We start from the raw sequence: 16,594 nt of genomic DNA on the forward strand, positions 1-16,594 counted from the left end.
TGCTCTGGGGTTGTTTCTCACAAGTTTGGAAAGGACATAATGCTCCCATTAAAGGATTCTCCTTATCACAAAATGTTCCAAAATGATGCAGAGGCCACAATATCACAATTTTTACTCAAGCTTGAAAAAAAAAAGCTCAGACCTACAGTTCCCATGATGCAGTTCATTCTCCATCCCTGCCTGGTAAACGTCTGCATCCTTCAAACCCCACACCATCAGTTTGTTATGCTGACCCTCTAGAAATTTCAAAGAGGGAGATTACAACCATACAATCATATAGAAAGTAAAATATTTAAAGGCAGGGTTGGTGATCTTCTTCAAATACTAAATAAATAGTAGAGTTGGCAACACTGGAATGGGTGTTGGACTTTTTTTTTTTTAATCTAGTTTACCCTTGCTAGTTTCTCAAAATTACCTACCCCGCCTTTAACTGCTGGAAATTCAGCCATATTTGTATTTCTGCATTAAGTATTCACAATTGGGTATTCAGCCGTTTTATTAAAAAGTGTGAAGTCACTTATATAAAAATATAAGTGACTTCACACTCAGCTCTGAAAATCCATACTGTGTGAACACAGAGGGAGAGAGACCGACGCAGAGGAAGAGAGAGAAAGGAAGTCACAATAAAGGAAGGGAAAGGTTAAAAACCAGTGGGCACTCTGGCCTTTTTGTGATGTATGTGGTTGTGATATGAATCATTTCACTACTAATGGATGCTAAATCAGATTTGTTGGATTCTGACCTCTGCCTCATGTCTGTCTTGGAAAGAAAGTGTCGCAACTGCAAAATGTTGCCATTATAGTGACGATAAACAGATATAGAAATCTGTCCCCTGTGCACATCAGACCTCTCCTCTGCCACATCACTTACAAACTGTTCTGCCCTCAGGACTGGGGAATTGGAGCCCCCTCCTGGGCCCTTTAGGTTGTGTTGTTAATTTGCCTTTATTTTGACATGCACTTTGACGTGGAACAGGAAGTTTGCCACATGTGGTAGTTTTAGGTAGATGGTGTCCAAAAATCATCCACTGCCATCCTTCATGTTTTTGTTTGTTTTAGTTTTACTCCTATTTGAATCGTGTTGCACAATAAAGCATCTGGAGCTTGGATGCTACATCCTGACTCCCGTATTCATTTGAATGGAGTTTGGCTTACTGCTGAATTGTGTACCAAGTTACACACACACAAGGAGAGCAGTACAAACTTCCAAAGCAGATATAAATGGTGGTCTTTGGCCTTAAAGCACACAGGGAATACATAAAACAGACTCCAGTCCCTTTGCACTGTGGAAATCTAGGGGTTGATCTTTAAAACAAAAACCCTTTCTCGTGCCAGGTCCAGTTATAGAGAATTTCCTCATGCAAAGGTCCGGAACATCACAATATTGTCTAACTTGCGCTATGATTTTGTTCCATATATATATTGAAGTAGCCAACAGTTGTATTAACGTCTGTATGTAGTCAACAACTGACTGTCAAATCAAATAAAGAAAGTTCAATTGAATAATATTTATTGTCAGTTTTCAAATTGAACTGAACGAATTATAAATAATACATACATAATACATAAACTAATAATAAATAGATGTTTATCTCTCATTTCAAGTAAAATTTGGACTGTATTTAAGAATAAATTAAATAACAGAAAGCTTTTGATGAAAATGTGCATCTTAAAATTAAGTACTTCATTTTAGAAAAAATATTTAACTGAATTGTCTTTGCCGTGCAGCTTTAAATTCAGTTCATTCAGATGTGAAGTGATGCCAACCACGATATTATATTCTTCTCATCTTCTCAAAAAATTGTGTGCAGGGACTTTATCTGTGGTTATTGCAGTGGTGGGCCGTCAGGGCCAGCAAGGCCTTCTCTGCTGGCCTAGACAGAATCACAAAGTTATCGCTATTTTATAATTTAATTATTTTTCATAAATACACTACATGTATTATAAATATTTTTCCCATTAGCTTATTATCTCATTGCATAGCTACTATCTTCCTCAGTTGCTCTGCTTCCAGCGCTACAGCGCTGCTTCCAGCACAGCATGTTTTAAGTAGAGCTTTTATCCAATCAGATTTCGCCCCTATGTTGCCTTCAGACTTACAAGTGAATCCCTTTGCAGTTTAAGTAAATGGGGACAATATTGTTGATTGTCATAGTCTTCAACCAATCACATTTTTAGTTTGACATGTTGGGCGTATTCTTTGACATGCCTGAGCCTTCTAGCTGGCCTACAAGTACATCAGCATTAATGTGTGGCTTGATTGGTCAGTGGGCTAACATGACTGTTGTGAAACTAGCTAGCAGAACTTTGTAGTAGTAAGAGTTAAAGTTTAAAGATATGTAAGACGTTTTTACGTGACATTACATTTTTAGTGTTTTGACATGTTTGGCTGTGACAATCCCAATATCTACTGCCTCTGTGGAGCGGACATTTTCAGCCCTCAAACGCATTAAAACGTATTCAAGAAGTACAACTGGGGAGGCTTCACTGTCATCACTGGCGTCCATGAATCGAGAAGGACCTCTTACTGGAACTGAACCGCACCGATGTACTGTACAACCGTGGTAATAAACTCTTTGTAATCAAAGAAGGGAGGATGGACTTTGTCTTTAAATAGTGAACAGCAGCTTTAGTAAGTGACTGCTTTTGTTTTTTTACATTTGCAGTAGCGTTACTACTGTGTTAATTTTTCTATCATGTCGTTTTTATGATATGGTTGATATTGTTCCCTCTGATGTGAATAATATTTAAATGGTGCTCTTGAGTGTGTGGCGGAATGTGTGTTTTAGCACCGCAGTTTTGCTGGAATGTGTAGAGGACTGTTGAATCATGTTATTTGGGTTTTATGTTATTCTACCTGCTTTGTTGTCATATAAATATATGTGACTGGTTCTTGTGAGTTTGTTCTTGTCATTGTGTTAATTACATTGATTTTGACTATAAGCATTGCAATGACGAAGCATCCCATCATGCTGGCGTCATAATGAGGTTATTAGGAGGTGGTTCAACTGTAGCAGGACTTTTCATTGGAATTGTTTTACAATAAAGTTGTTCTTTTTCATGTGTTTACAATTGGCTGACAGGTGGAGATTTGTTGTCCATGGTGGGGTGGATGGATTCAGTCGTTTAGTGGTCTACCTGACAGTGGCTGGCAATAATAGACCTCATACAGTCTTACAGAGCTTTATCGCTGCTGTTGAGCAGTATGGGCTGCCATCAAGGGTACGGTCTGATAAAGGGGGAGAGAATGCAGATGTGGCAGAATTCATGATCAGAAGCAGAGGTACCGACAGGAATTCACACATCACAGGCAGAAGTGTCCACAATCAGTGGTAAATAAAAATGTTTGGCAACTAGGCTCACACAACAAACATACCAGTTGAATGTACTTCTTCAGCATATGTCACGTAAATTAACAATTTGTCAATTTTATCCTAAACTCAGAATAGAGAGGATGTGGAGAGATGTTTATGAACATGCCCTGGACCTCTTCTATCAGATCTTCACTTCATTGGAAGATCAGGGAACACTGAATCCAGACAATGAAGTCCATCTTTTCGCACTGCACCGGATCTTCCTTCCACTAATTCAGCAAAGCCTCGACTCCTTCCGAGATGCTTGGAACTTTCATGGTCTGAGGACTGAAAGGAATCAGTCACCACAGCAACTCTGGAGAAGATACAGAGAGCAAGGACCTATGGAGGATCCTACTGAGGTTAAAGAATGATCAACTTTAAACACTTTAACTGTCTGTTTCCCCAAAGGAATTATGGGACAAAATATTGTGCTAAATGTGCTACTTTAAATGAAACAGGTTATAGTCTCTTCAAAGTCTCCTGAGCTTTCAAAGATCAACCTCTGTGCTGTAGTTTCTACAGTGCATACTATGCACAACTGTATTATTTTACAAAACTGAATTGAATAGGCAACATTTAATTTCTCACCGACTTGGTGACCAAAAATAACAATCTTAACTACCTTGTGTAATGACATGTCAAACTAGTTTTAAGTACAAGATTGATCATGCTTGTCCTCCATTCAGGTTCCTGAGGAGTATGGGATCGACTGGAACGGACCTCACAGTCTTCATGGAGGCACTGTGTCAGTCCCCGAGGTTCAGCTGGCCCGTGAGCTCTCAGATGAAGAGGTTGCCATTTTGCCAGCTCCAGGAGTTTCTGTAACGATGCACTTAGATTATATGTAGAGACTGTGCAAGTTTTATCAAGAATCATAGCAGACTGATGTCCAACCCATGCTTTTATTTAGCGTGTTAGAACAAGCAAGGATAAACTGAAAAAGTTTGCTTTCCTTTTAAAAAAACTTCCTGTCTCATTGTCCACAGAATGAATAACATGAATGCTGTACTGTTTACATTGAAGGTGCAGAACTGTTTGGTTCAGTAAATGGAAAAAATATGTAAAATAAAACAAAAGTCAACTACAGCACAATGTGTTAATGTTTTCAAAGACACTGAACTCGTGTCAATTGACCTGACCTACTGAACAGTGCATGCAATGACATCTGTCTGAAAAAACTCAAACAAGTCCAAATCCAGTCTGTGCACTATTTATGGCAGAGACAAGTGCTCTTTCAAAGTCCATGTAGGTTTTGAAATGAGCTGGCAGCTTTAGTGTTTCGAAGCATGTGGAGGATGTAGGAAGGGTTCCCCCAGAAATCTCCACTCTCAGTTCAGGAGGAAGCATCTCCCAGCCAACCCAGAATGTCAGCAGCTGGGCCAGGGTACCTGATGAAACTAAAAAATGTATCCACGAGACATAGAAGCATTTGTAAAGAGAGCAATACATTAGCCAAATAAGGTGTTTATACCTGTTTCAATGAACATCCTTAGAAAGCCAGTGATGCGGCACGTGGACTCTAAGTCAAAGTCTTCATCGTCACTGTCCTCAGCTGGCCATGTGATTTTTTGTAGGAGCATCTTAAAGAACACAAAAATTGTAATTATTTTAAAGGGAGAACTTATTTTGGTGAAGGAATATGCAGATCACATTCTTGGTAAATGGAAAATACACGCAACTCATCAAATGAAGTCACAAATATAACTAAATTACTGACTTACCTGGGGTGTGAACTGCATTTCAGCCATTCTGGGGAAAAGAAGTGGGACAACATCTGACCTAGATGTCAGCAGGGGCCATGCCTTCACATCTTTCAGTCCCTTTCTCAACTGTTTAATTTGGCGCATGGTCCTCCCAATGACCTAAGAGACAGACCCGACCCATATTACAGCCCAAATCCTCAACTCAAATTTTACAAAAGTTGGCACAGTAGGGAATATGTTCATAAAACCACAATAAAGTACTTTATAAAATCCATTCAAATTCTAATACAGAATATATCAACCCTTTACAAGACATTTACACATAAAATAATGTATGCCGCTATTTAGATGTGTGTTTTCCCGGGATTTCCCTTCATTTTGCAACAAATCACATTCTACCTGGATAACAAGTTAAAGATAGTGCTAGTTGTCCTGTCTACAGTCCCAGTCTGCCTGTGATTGAGAATATGGGGTGCTTCATGCACACTTGACAACACCGTTCTGCTTAAGACATAGCTAATGGATGAATGGGGAAATCCCACTTTCTAAATTTCAGCAACTGGTGTCTGTTGCTCGAATGTTTAAAAACTGTAAATGAACAATTAACAGTGGTGAAGTCTTGACTGTATCAGCTTTTCACAGTAGGTTATCAAAAAGCAAATTCACATAACCAGACGTGTGTTGTTAAGGTGCTCTCAATGTACTGTAGTGTGATTTTGTTTTGTAAAGGATTACATTTTGTTTTTTATGATCTTTTTTCCTGTGTCAACATTTGTGAAATTGGGGTTTTCTTAAATATGCCACTGTCCTATCAACATTTGCAGGAGTGAGAAATGTTGTAGCAGTTAAACTGTATATACATTAAATGGTGGTTTTGAATAACTTTAACATGGCTATGGGCAAAGATTAAATATCATTAAGTATTCATAGCATGAATTTCACCACTAAAATTTGACCTTTTCCATCTCTGCCAGTGCTAACATAACAAGCCAGGGTTCACAACACTTATAATTATAACTATATAATTTCAATAACTACAGCAATGAATTCTGTCACTTAACCAGCAGAAACTCACTGCATGGAGTAGAAGTTTGTTATGAAGCCATCTCCAATTTGTTTTGGTGACTGCCGGAAGATCCCAAGACATGGAAAGATCTGAAACTGTGTCCTTCTGTTCCGGTGTAAGTTCTTCTTGTTCAAGCTAGAATCAAGACCATACAAGTTATTATATTTGCCCAAACAATAATTTTTGCAAGACAAAGTTTCTTTTATGATACATACCAGTTTTATGATACTCCTGATGTGCAGATCAGGGCAGTCTACTGTAACAACAGTTGCCATTTCAGGGTCCCCATTGAACAGTACATGAATTACAGCAGGACTTAATCCTGTGACATGGGGACCGTCATGCAGAAAGCTGTGGGTCAACATCCTTCCTGCAACCTGGAAGAGGTTGCTTTCAATGAGTGCCTCTGATGCTGGTGGAACAAGCAAATAGCAGTGTTCGGCCCATTCCTCCTGTAAAGTACCAAGAGAGCAGGGGATAAAGTCACAACAATTAACCACTTAAATACATTTTTAAAAGTGCATCATATTAACCTTCAAAATAGTAAGAGACTTACCAAGGTCTAGACTGAATCCAAACTGGAGTTTGGATATCACTGTTGTCATGAAGTAGCGCATCACTCCCTCTCCGACAGCAACATCACCTGAAATAAAATACTGATAATAACACAGTGGAAAAACAGTCGCTGACTAATACAGGTAACTGGATTAGGTAACATTTAACAAGCAAGAAAGGGATTCCATTCTCCCATTTAACAATTCCATATAAGATACTTGAGTGGTATAAACTTTACTGATACATTTATTTTACAAACTTTATATTACTTACCAGCAAGAGTGCAATGAAGTGGACATGCCCATTCTTGCTGCCGTTTGTAGAATGAAAGAAGATCCCGTTCCCTGTCCTCTTCAGAGTCCCTCACATCCATCTTCATTCTAAGTGGTTTCCCTGTTTCATGTTCCTTTAGTAGCTCCTCTTTGAAAGCTTTGGCAGCTTGAGCTGGTTCTTTAATAAGCTTCCATTCTAAACAAACAACAACAATAAAGTTATCTATTTCAGAGAACATGTTGTGAGTTGGCATGTTACCTGCAGATACACATATCCTTTGAGTTTACAGAAAAGGAGGAAAATTCTGTCCATGTCACTGACAAAACGTGAGACCCAACATCTTCAGAATCTGTCACAAAGCTGAGTTGACATAAAAACAACATTCTGAACAAAATCTAAATACATTAACAGTTAGAATATATAACCTATAGCAACTCTATTGTGATGACACAAACCAGTGTCTGCTTCGTTGTAATCCAACTGCTCGTTGACCATCACTGCTGGTACTACTGCACCCTCAGCTGATGCTCCAGGCCTCACTGGACTGTCACTGACTACAGCTGTCTCAGTATCATTTTGTTCACTTTGACCTCCCTCTTCTCTTTCTGATTCCTGCACCGGTGTCCTTGAAGTTAACAAAATTAAAATTATGGTCATACTCCCTTACTTGTGTGCACAACACTCTAAGAGAGACATTTTCCAAAAAAAAAGAAGAATATGCTACCCTTACATTGCTTTAGGAGGTACATACCCATTGCAGCTCACTCTATGCAGCCTCATCTCCGAAAAGGGAACTTCCGTCTTACAAGTGATGCAGGGGATGACTGGACCAGAGGGAGGACGTGAGCTCTCCTAACAACAAAAAAATGGCTTTTAATTAATGATTAAAAGTCACCAGTAAGCTTTGTTTTGATTATGTATTAACCCTTGTGCTCCCCTTGGTACATTTTATGTACTTTTCAATTTAAAAAAAAAAAAAAAAAATCGATAATTTTGCCTGTGTTAATTGTAGTGAGACACAACTTTCAAAGGTTTTCAGTTTTTTATCAAATTTTTAAATTCCAGTGCTCCATTCCATACTGTTTTATTGAGGCCTTTTTCTGTAGCATTTCTGACTATTGCTTGGCAATAGAACTCATGATATTCATGATGATTCATCTTTTGTGTTTTTATCATTTAAAATGAGTTCATATTCCCAAAATGGCATTAAAGGGTTATTTTTTAATAAACTGACACTGCTCAAAAAATAATAATGCATTAAAAATCAATGTTGTTGTCCATTAATGACATATCCAAGGGTGTAATAATCCCCCCTAAAAAACTCCAGTGTGCACTTACTGTATAGAAAATATAATTTTGTGTTTTTATCATCAGGCATTAAAGGGTTAAAATTATTTAAGAAATACATGTACATTTGGTAGTTATGATTAGGACTAAAGTTGGTCAAAAGATTTAATGCAGTGAAAGTGAAAAATATATTTTTACAACACTTTTTTAGAAAAAAACAGTTTTTGCACCAAAGGTATTACCTGTTCTTTTTATTTGAAGGGAGCACAAGTGTTAAACTAGGTACTAGGTACATTTATGTAGTCCTACACAAGCTAAGGGTAGATCCTGCTGAAGTGGCCTTATGTAAATTGTAGCTTGTCCAATCATCGTCGATGGATCCTTCAGATGGCCAATTGTGTATCCAGTGCTGGGACACTGAATCAATGCCAGATGTCAACTGCGTGTAGATCCAACAATTTTTAAAAATTCGAAGCCTCCCCCTTCTTGGAGCTTTGGAAACACTTCCATCAATTTATTTGTTATGACCATGGGATCATTGTCATTCCCTGGAGAAAAAAATAAAAATAAATCATAACTCATATTGACTCACCTAAAAGTAAGCAAATAAGCCTGTGATAACTAGGCATATTATTCACACTATGAAAAGCAATTAAGTTTGAGTCAAATATGAACATTTATATACATTTAACAATATTTATGACTATAAAAAGAAATGCCGAGTAGAACTGCAAATAATTTCAACGAGCCACAGGCAGTACAAACTTTTTGGGGTTTTGGTAAATGCCTAGTTTAGCACTGACCTGAAAATGTCACTTTTTGCTCTCCAAGTCCTGAAGAAAGAAGGTCCGCTCTAAGCAATACGCTTGGGACTACATTTGCCTTGTGGTCAGCCAAACAACAGACAGTGTGTGTGTAGCTTCTTCGGCTAATTTGGACTTGAGCTGGTCTTCTCGTCATATTCCTTCTGGATCCACCGTTATACGGCGCAAAGAGCCTTGCAACCTCGGCTGCAACAAAGATACAGATAAACGTCACAGCTCAATGCCTCAACTTCTATCTTGGGATGCTCAAGCTTGAGTATAAAACTAGTTTTATACTCAAGCTGGCTAGTTTTATACTCCACCATTAACAATGAACGTATTACACACGAAGCATAATGAGCCTACCGCCTCCAAAAACATTTTCGATTAGATCTAATTTAACCCACACCTTTGTCCCGAGTCATTCATTAGTGAGAAAGGGCACCGGCAGCTGCCGCGGCAGGTCAGTAGCCGCTGCCTCAGACACCGGCAGCGGTTGAGAGATTAATTAAGAAAACCTTGCAGATGAATGCAGAAATCACGTAATGGAAATGCTACTTCCAGCGCGTCAAATACAACACTGACGACTGTTTTATGAAATAAAAAATAAAAACAAATGTCGATAACAGCAACAGTTGCCTGGCAGCCTCACCGGGAAGTGCCACTACTAGCTGACGCTGCCACGAATCGAGCTAGCCCTTGCTGTGATTAGTAGCACACCCGGCTAACATGAAATTACTTAGCTTACCTTGGACAGGTGTACGCGATGAAGCGGCAGGGTTCTGCTGCGACTGAGACGCCGGAGCCGGAGGAGTTTTGCTCAGAGCTTCTTCTATTAAATTAGCAGCTCCGGGCAACTTTTAGACATTTTGTCCTGGAGGTCTCAACGTTTGGGGTTAGCAGGACCGACTTGGCGGTAAAGTTTAGTTTAATAGTTATCTAAACCAACGTAGAGGCGAACAGCGCCACCCAGTGTATTGGAAGTAGCTCTGCATCGATCCATTATCTGGAATTGATTTGTCTTGACTTGATGCGCAGGGTAACCAATCAGGCGTTAGGATCCGCCTACCAACTTTGATGGGCGAGTTTGACAGTTTGACAATTCATAAAGCGCTGCAACAAAGGACCATGAAATGTAAATGTAAATCGTAAAATGTAAATGTAAATCGTGAAATGTAAATATAAATATTGAAATAATTGGTATTTTAATTATTTAATGACACATTTAAGTAATTATTTAATGGTGTATTTATTTATTTCATTTTGGCACTTTTAGTCCTCCATAGACGAGTAGCTTTGCGGTTGCGCCGGTTAAAATAGAAGCGCTCCATTAAAATTAAATAATTATCAATTATCTATCAGTTGTAAGTTAAATTGCATAATGTACGTAACCAATCCATTCTCACTCCCAACTCATCAAATACCAACGCTTGGTCAGCAGCACATCCTCTCTAGCATCGGTTTTGAACATGGCAGGGACAGTGTGTCAGTTTCCGCTAATTACATGCATAGTGTCTTTTCAAAATAAACTTCTATATTCACAGGAAGTTAAGTTTAGGCAACAAAACCATTAGATTTCGTAAAGGAAGGTTGTTGAAATTGACAGAATGTTAATGTTTACTTTTCAAATCGCACGGGACACGAACAACAGTCTCCTGGACGAAAGTCCTGCATTTGTTTGATTCCTCACTCATCGAGTGAGAAAAGTCAGTCAGTAAACTCAGTTATTTGCTCTGACCGTCGATTAATAAACAAGTGGGTTTACATTGGATTTAGCTGTAAGTGCTGTGCGTCGATATCAGGCATATGTCACGTAAATAACATATGGATGTTACTTAATTATGTAACAAATGTACAAACATAACAAGTAGTTTTGTTTCAGTTCATGTCTCACATTTTAATGGTAATGATAACAACAGATAATGCACATTACATTTAATGGGCTGATAGCATTCGAAACGGGTGCACAAGAACCAGAATGATCACATTCTCCTGCTTTGACCTCCTTGGACTGGTTACCTGGGGGGGCGTTCTGTCGGAATCCAATAACTGACTGACCTCTCTCTGTTCAGTTTTAACAAATTTGATTTCCTACATGTTAATCTATACACTGTCAGAATGTGGTTTGATTTACCGGAACGACCAACCATTTAGGAGTCAGGGGCACTCAAAGTTGACCCCTATTGGACAACAACCCCTCCTAAAGACACATATATCTTCTTCAAAAGGAAACATAACTGTATTTCTTTTTAAAGCTAACAAACAAGGTTATCCACAATTTCAATACTTTTGGTCCAAAATAAATGAATATGCATATTAGGTTATTTTTTTTAGCCTTCAATCGTACGCTCATGGTCAGGAGTATACGTCTTTTTCCATGTGACCCCTGCTCCAGACCGAGACTGGATTTGAGCATTAGAGCAAGAGTTATAACCCAGCAGCACTCCTTGACTGTGTGGAAGGTTTTGGGCTGTCAGACAACAATGTTCTCAATGTCACTGTCAAGAAACACGTGGATACATTAGATGCTAAGCCAAGGTTCCATTTGGTCATTTCAACAAATGATTCCCTGTACGTGATTTGCGGCTTGAGGAGAATTTAAGCCGAATAGAACTTTGGCTTAAAAATATTTGTTGGAGGCTATTTAGCTCCATGTTTTGTTCTTAATAAACAAAGCACCTCAAACGCTCTCCCCTAAAAACCTTAAACACCTAAACTGGTCAGGGTGGTTTCCACAGATGGACGGGAGGGAAGAGAACAGGAAACGTGTCGAGAGTCAGTAAGTGTGTGCCTGCTTGCCTGAAAGACAGAGCTGTTTCTCTGCCATGACATGCACACCCAGACACACATACACACCCAACTCTGTGTTGTCATGTGGGCTAACCCCCACACTGTTACCTAGCAACGGTGGAAAACCAGGCTACAGAGACAACATCCTTGTCACCATAGACTCACACAAGATCAGGCCGTGTGGACGGTTGTTTTGGAAACAAAGTGTAAAAGCCATGGGAGGTGGAGGTGGATGTCACTGCAGACTGACACTGCTGCTACAGGCCACATCAGAACAAGGGGGCAGGAGTTTTTTTATTTTATTTTTCCCCATCACATGCACATCTTCCTCCATCAAACGGACATGCTCTGATCTAATCATACAGACCTCCGACATGGCGTGTAAGAGGCAAAAGACAGGGCCGGCCCAAGCCTTTTCACCCTCTCCTGTCCTATAAGTGCTCACTACTGTATATCATCTGTGTAAAAAACACAGTAACTGCTAATTATTTTCATGCTTGGGTGATTATTATTATCATCGCCAGGAGATGATGTATTCGGTCATGTGTGTGTGTGAGTACATGTGTTTATCACTGTCAGTTAATCTTGTGTACTGCTGAATCCATCAGCCTAATATTTTTAGTGCTTAATTATAACTGTATGCTCAAGGACCTCTCATGGTTTCACACTTTTTGAAAACATATTTTATTGCCAACATATTTTATTGCCAGTTTTATATCGTCATTAACTGCTCTTGGGGCCATGTGCTTCTCACCATGTGCTTTAAACAAGTGGGGCCTGCAGGCAAGGCAATGGTTTGGGTAGAGGGCATCCAAACCCCCACCAGAAAGGATTTCACACTCACCTGTGAAATCTTCACCCAAACGCAACACTGGCCCAGGGGTGGGCTGGCCATAGGGGATACCGGTAGGCCGACGGGTTTGGGCTGGTCCAATACCGGCCCACCTCCATCATCAACCGGCCCTCCCTCTGACATCGCCGGCCTCGATTATTTTATTTTTTTTTTGTCGTTTTTGAGCGCGAGGCGGCAGCATGGCACCGGCACCAAAACGTAAATCCTTTAAAGATGGAGCTGAAAAGCTCAGGGAGAAAAAGAAGAGATGTCTGGAGGAAGGTGCATCAAAATATTTAAAAATCTCTGACTTATTTGGGAAACCACCAACTGGTGACAGTGATATGATGGTAAGTTGTAGCATATTCATCTAGCAAACTATACCTACCTTGGAGTGTAATGGATCATTTCCATTACAGAATATAATAGTGTTGGTAATGGGTCATTGACTGTTCAATACTGTCTTTTTAGATCCTAACAACTCTCTGACAAGCACAATAACACCAAGGTTAGAAAGAGAAAATCCTTTTCTCTACTGACGACATGCAACTTCATTCCTATGCACTCCAAACTAACACAATAAAAATGTTGCATGGTGTTGCTCATGCATTAGAAGTACAGAATGTGAATGTGCATTATCAACAGAACATGAAGAGGTTACAGTGTTGACATTATGTCAAAGACGTCCAAGTATTGTGTTGCAGAGATATCTTCTGAAATGAGCATGCTAACCCGCTAGCCGAGGCCCGTCCTGTCTTGTAGTCTGAGGTCCAGACTGAAGGATTGGCTGGGTTGCAATAAAAGGTTTCGGACAGCCGTGGTTATGGTGAATTAATTTCAAAATAAAGTTCTTTAGGTTTAAACAATGATTGACTATGGTGGGTCAGTGATGTTTTTAATTTGATTTCCTTTTTTAATTTAACCTTTATTTATCCAGGATAGTCCCATTGAGATTTAAAATCTCTCAAATAAATAGCAAGACCCCCATTTAAACATTTTGCACTGGTTCATTTTGTTATCCGGTAGATTGACAGTATAGTTTTTGCATATCACAGGCAAATGATTTGAGTGGACAAGATTTATGAAAAGTAGGGCGAGGCTGTTTCACAGTATGGACCTTCTGAATGTGTACTTACCTGTGTGTGTGTGTGTGTGTGTGTGTGTGTGTGTGTGTGTGTGTGTCAGAGAGACAAACTCAGAGAGACAGAGATCGCTGATACATCTCGACTGCTCCTCCATAAATGTTTCTCATTGCTCAAGATTAATGTGGGGACATGGGGTTTTATGGTCGCCATGGAAACCGAGGGGCACTGACACACGTACCCGATGAAGAAGGCACACAGGGTTACTGTGTGTGTGTGTGTGTGTGTGTGTGTGTGTGTGTGTTTTTGAGAAAGAGAGAGGCGTTGTAAGCCTGACTGAAGCTGAGATGTGACTTGAGTCATCAAGTAGTATTGACTTGTGAGTGTTATAAAGGCTTAGAAGCATTTGTGGTAAATGCTTGTTATTTGTTTTAGGTTTTATTCTAGTATCCACAGCCCACATCTATTTAAATCAGATCATCTAAACATGAGTGTGATAGACTTAGTAGCTCTATGAGTATGTGCGTAGCCCTCTAAAGGGCTTCCTTATTGGTTAACCCCATTGAAACTCCGCCTCTGCACCCTGAGACAGATCTCATCTCATCTCATCTCATCTTCAACCGCTTATCCGGGATCGGGTTGCGGGGGCAACAGCTCCAGCAGGGGACCCCAAACTTCCCTTTCCCGAGCCACATCAGCCAGCTGTGACTGTGTTGGCGGAGGCCAACCATCACCGGAAACGAGTCCAATTTACTGCCGAGAACCCGGACACAGCTCTCACTTTGGGCATACAGGGATTGGATGGCCCCCAGAAGTGGCCCCCTCACCCCATACTCCCGCAACACCTCCCACAGTATCTCCCGGGGGACCCGGTCATACGCCTTCTCCAGGTCCACAAAACACATGTAGACCGGATGGGCGTATTCCCAAGCCCCCTCCAGGATCCTTACGAGAGTGAAGAGCTGGTCCGTTGTTCCACGGCCAGGACGGAATCCGCATTGTTCCTCTATAATCCGAGGTTCGACTATCGGCCGAACCCTCCTTTCCAGCACCTTGGAGTAGACTTTACCAGAGAGGCTGAGTAGTGTGATACCGCGGTAATTGGCACACACCATCTGGTCCCCCTTATTGAACAGGCGAACCACCACCCCGGTCTGCCACTCCCTAGGCACCGTCCCAGACCTCCACACAATGTTGAAGAGACGTGTCATCCAAGACAGCCCCTCCACACCCAGTGCCTTCAGCATTTCTAGATGGATCTCATCAATCCCTGGGGCTTTGCCACTGTGGAGTTGTTTGACTACCTCAGTGACTTCCACCAGGGAAATTGATGATGCTCCCCCAGAGGGCGTATTAGTCGGATTCAGGAGTTCCTCAAAGTGCTCCTTCCACCGCCCGATTACCCCCTCAGTTGAAGTCAACAGAGTCCCATCCTTACTGTATACAGCTTGGATGTTTACCCGTTTCCCCCTCCTGAGGTTCCAGATGGTTTTCCAGAAACACCTTGGTGCCGACCGAAAGTCCTTTTCCATGGCTACTCCGAACTCCTCCCACACCCGCTGCTTTGCCTCCTTCACGGCAGCGGCTGTAGCCCTTCGGGTCTGTCGGTACCTTGCAACTGCCTCAGGAGTCCTCCGGGATAACATATCCCGGAATGCCTCTTTCTTCAGTCGGACGACTTTCCTGACCACCGGTGTCCACCACGGTGTTCGAGGGTTACCGCCCCTTGAGGCACCTAAGACCTTGAGACCACAGCTCACCGCCGTAGCTTTGGCAATAGAAGATTTGAACATCGTCCATTCCTGTTCGATGCCCCCAACCTCCCCAGGGATGCTAGAAAAGCTCCGCCGGAGGTGTAAGTTGAAGATCTCCCGAACAGGGGCCTCCTCCAGACATTCCCAGTTTGCCCGCACTACCCATTTGGGCTTACCAGGTCTGTCCAGAGTTTTCTGGACAGACATACAGGACTCCAGTCAGGGTCTCTAAGAAGGCCGAATACTCTGAACTGTTGTTCGGTGCATATTCGGTGCACACAGTCAGAGTTTTCCCCCCCATAACCCGCAGGCGTAGGGAGGCGACCCTCTCATCCACCGGGGTAAACTCTGACGCAGCGGCACTCTGAGACAGATCATTGCACTTATTACCCAAACTGGACATTGAAATCCCAGTTGGTTATTTTCCTTTTGGTCTCAGCAACGGGAATCGAACAGGGGCTAGCTGATCCCTGGTGTTAGAGGCTACACATGTAAACATACAACTATTTCTATTTGGTACATGGCGGAGGCAGAGCTGTTGGGGATGAGATGTCCTCCCAGCTAGGTCTGAATCCCTGCATGCAATCACTCAGACCCAACTGCTGACTGGACGAAAGGAAGTTGAGTGGCCAGTCTACTGAGAACCGCCTGCCTGGGGTGTGAAATCCAAACAGATGTTGCTCCAAGAGGTATGACAGCACAAAGGCAACTACAGCCTTACAGTTCATATGACATATCTTACGAAAGGTTACTCCACAGTTTTTGTGCGTTTTACTAAGAAAACCAGCAAAACGTGTCAATTTCCACTCGTTACACACAAACAGTGTTTTCAAAAGAAACTTCCGTCTTCACAGGAAACTACACAGTTTGGTTTAGGCAACAAAAGTACTTGGTTAGGTTGAGAAAAAGATCATTGTTTGGGTTAAAATAAACACAAAAGTGCCAAAACGACATTATGCAATTTACGTGAAGTAAATCAACACTGCCCTCTCGTTTCAAATGGGAAACAAACACCGGTCTCCTGGAGGTCGAGGTTAACATTATGAGACATGTTTAATGTTGAGAAACGGTCGCGGTGAACGCTATAATGCTGT

The 16,594-nt window shown here is 41.2% G+C and overlaps 1 protein-coding gene and 2 long non-coding RNA genes across 3 annotated transcripts; 1 reads left to right on the forward strand and 2 right to left on the reverse strand.

Moving 5' to 3' along the window:
- The first annotated feature begins 3,201 nt into the window (after positions 1-3,201).
- LOC137865954 (uncharacterized) lies at positions 3,202-4,334 on the forward strand. Its single transcript, XR_011102090.1, has 3 exons — positions 3,202-3,282; positions 3,444-3,714; positions 4,042-4,334. It is a non-coding gene; the product is annotated as an uncharacterized lncRNA (long non-coding RNA).
- Positions 4,335-4,668: 334 nt separating this feature from the next.
- Positions 4,669-5,211, reverse strand: LOC137865953 (uncharacterized). Its single transcript, XR_011102089.1, has 3 exons — positions 5,077-5,211; positions 4,827-4,935; positions 4,669-4,752 (listed from the first exon to the last, which is right to left on the reverse strand). It is a non-coding gene; the product is annotated as an uncharacterized lncRNA (long non-coding RNA).
- Positions 5,212-6,186: 975 nt separating this feature from the next.
- Positions 6,187-8,677, reverse strand: LOC137866131 (uncharacterized). The gene is made up of 7 exons (XM_068701822.1): positions 8,549-8,677; positions 7,704-7,804; positions 7,408-7,577; positions 6,953-7,147; positions 6,681-6,767; positions 6,340-6,576; positions 6,187-6,259 (listed from the first exon to the last, which is right to left on the reverse strand). The coding sequence occupies exons 1-6, from the start codon at positions 8,606-8,608 to the stop codon at positions 6,518-6,520; spliced, it is 672 nt and encodes a 223-aa protein (XP_068557923.1). The 5' UTR covers positions 8,609-8,677; the 3' UTR covers positions 6,187-6,259; positions 6,340-6,517.
- Between the last annotated feature and the right edge of the window lie 7,917 nt (positions 8,678-16,594).

Source organism: Cebidichthys violaceus, unplaced genomic scaffold (assembly GCF_023349555.1).
Source record: "Cebidichthys violaceus isolate CVI_PGR_0920_01 unplaced genomic scaffold, fCebVio1.0.p SCAF_8, whole genome shotgun sequence".
Lineage (NCBI taxonomy): Eukaryota > Metazoa > Chordata > Actinopteri > Perciformes > Stichaeidae > Cebidichthys > Cebidichthys violaceus.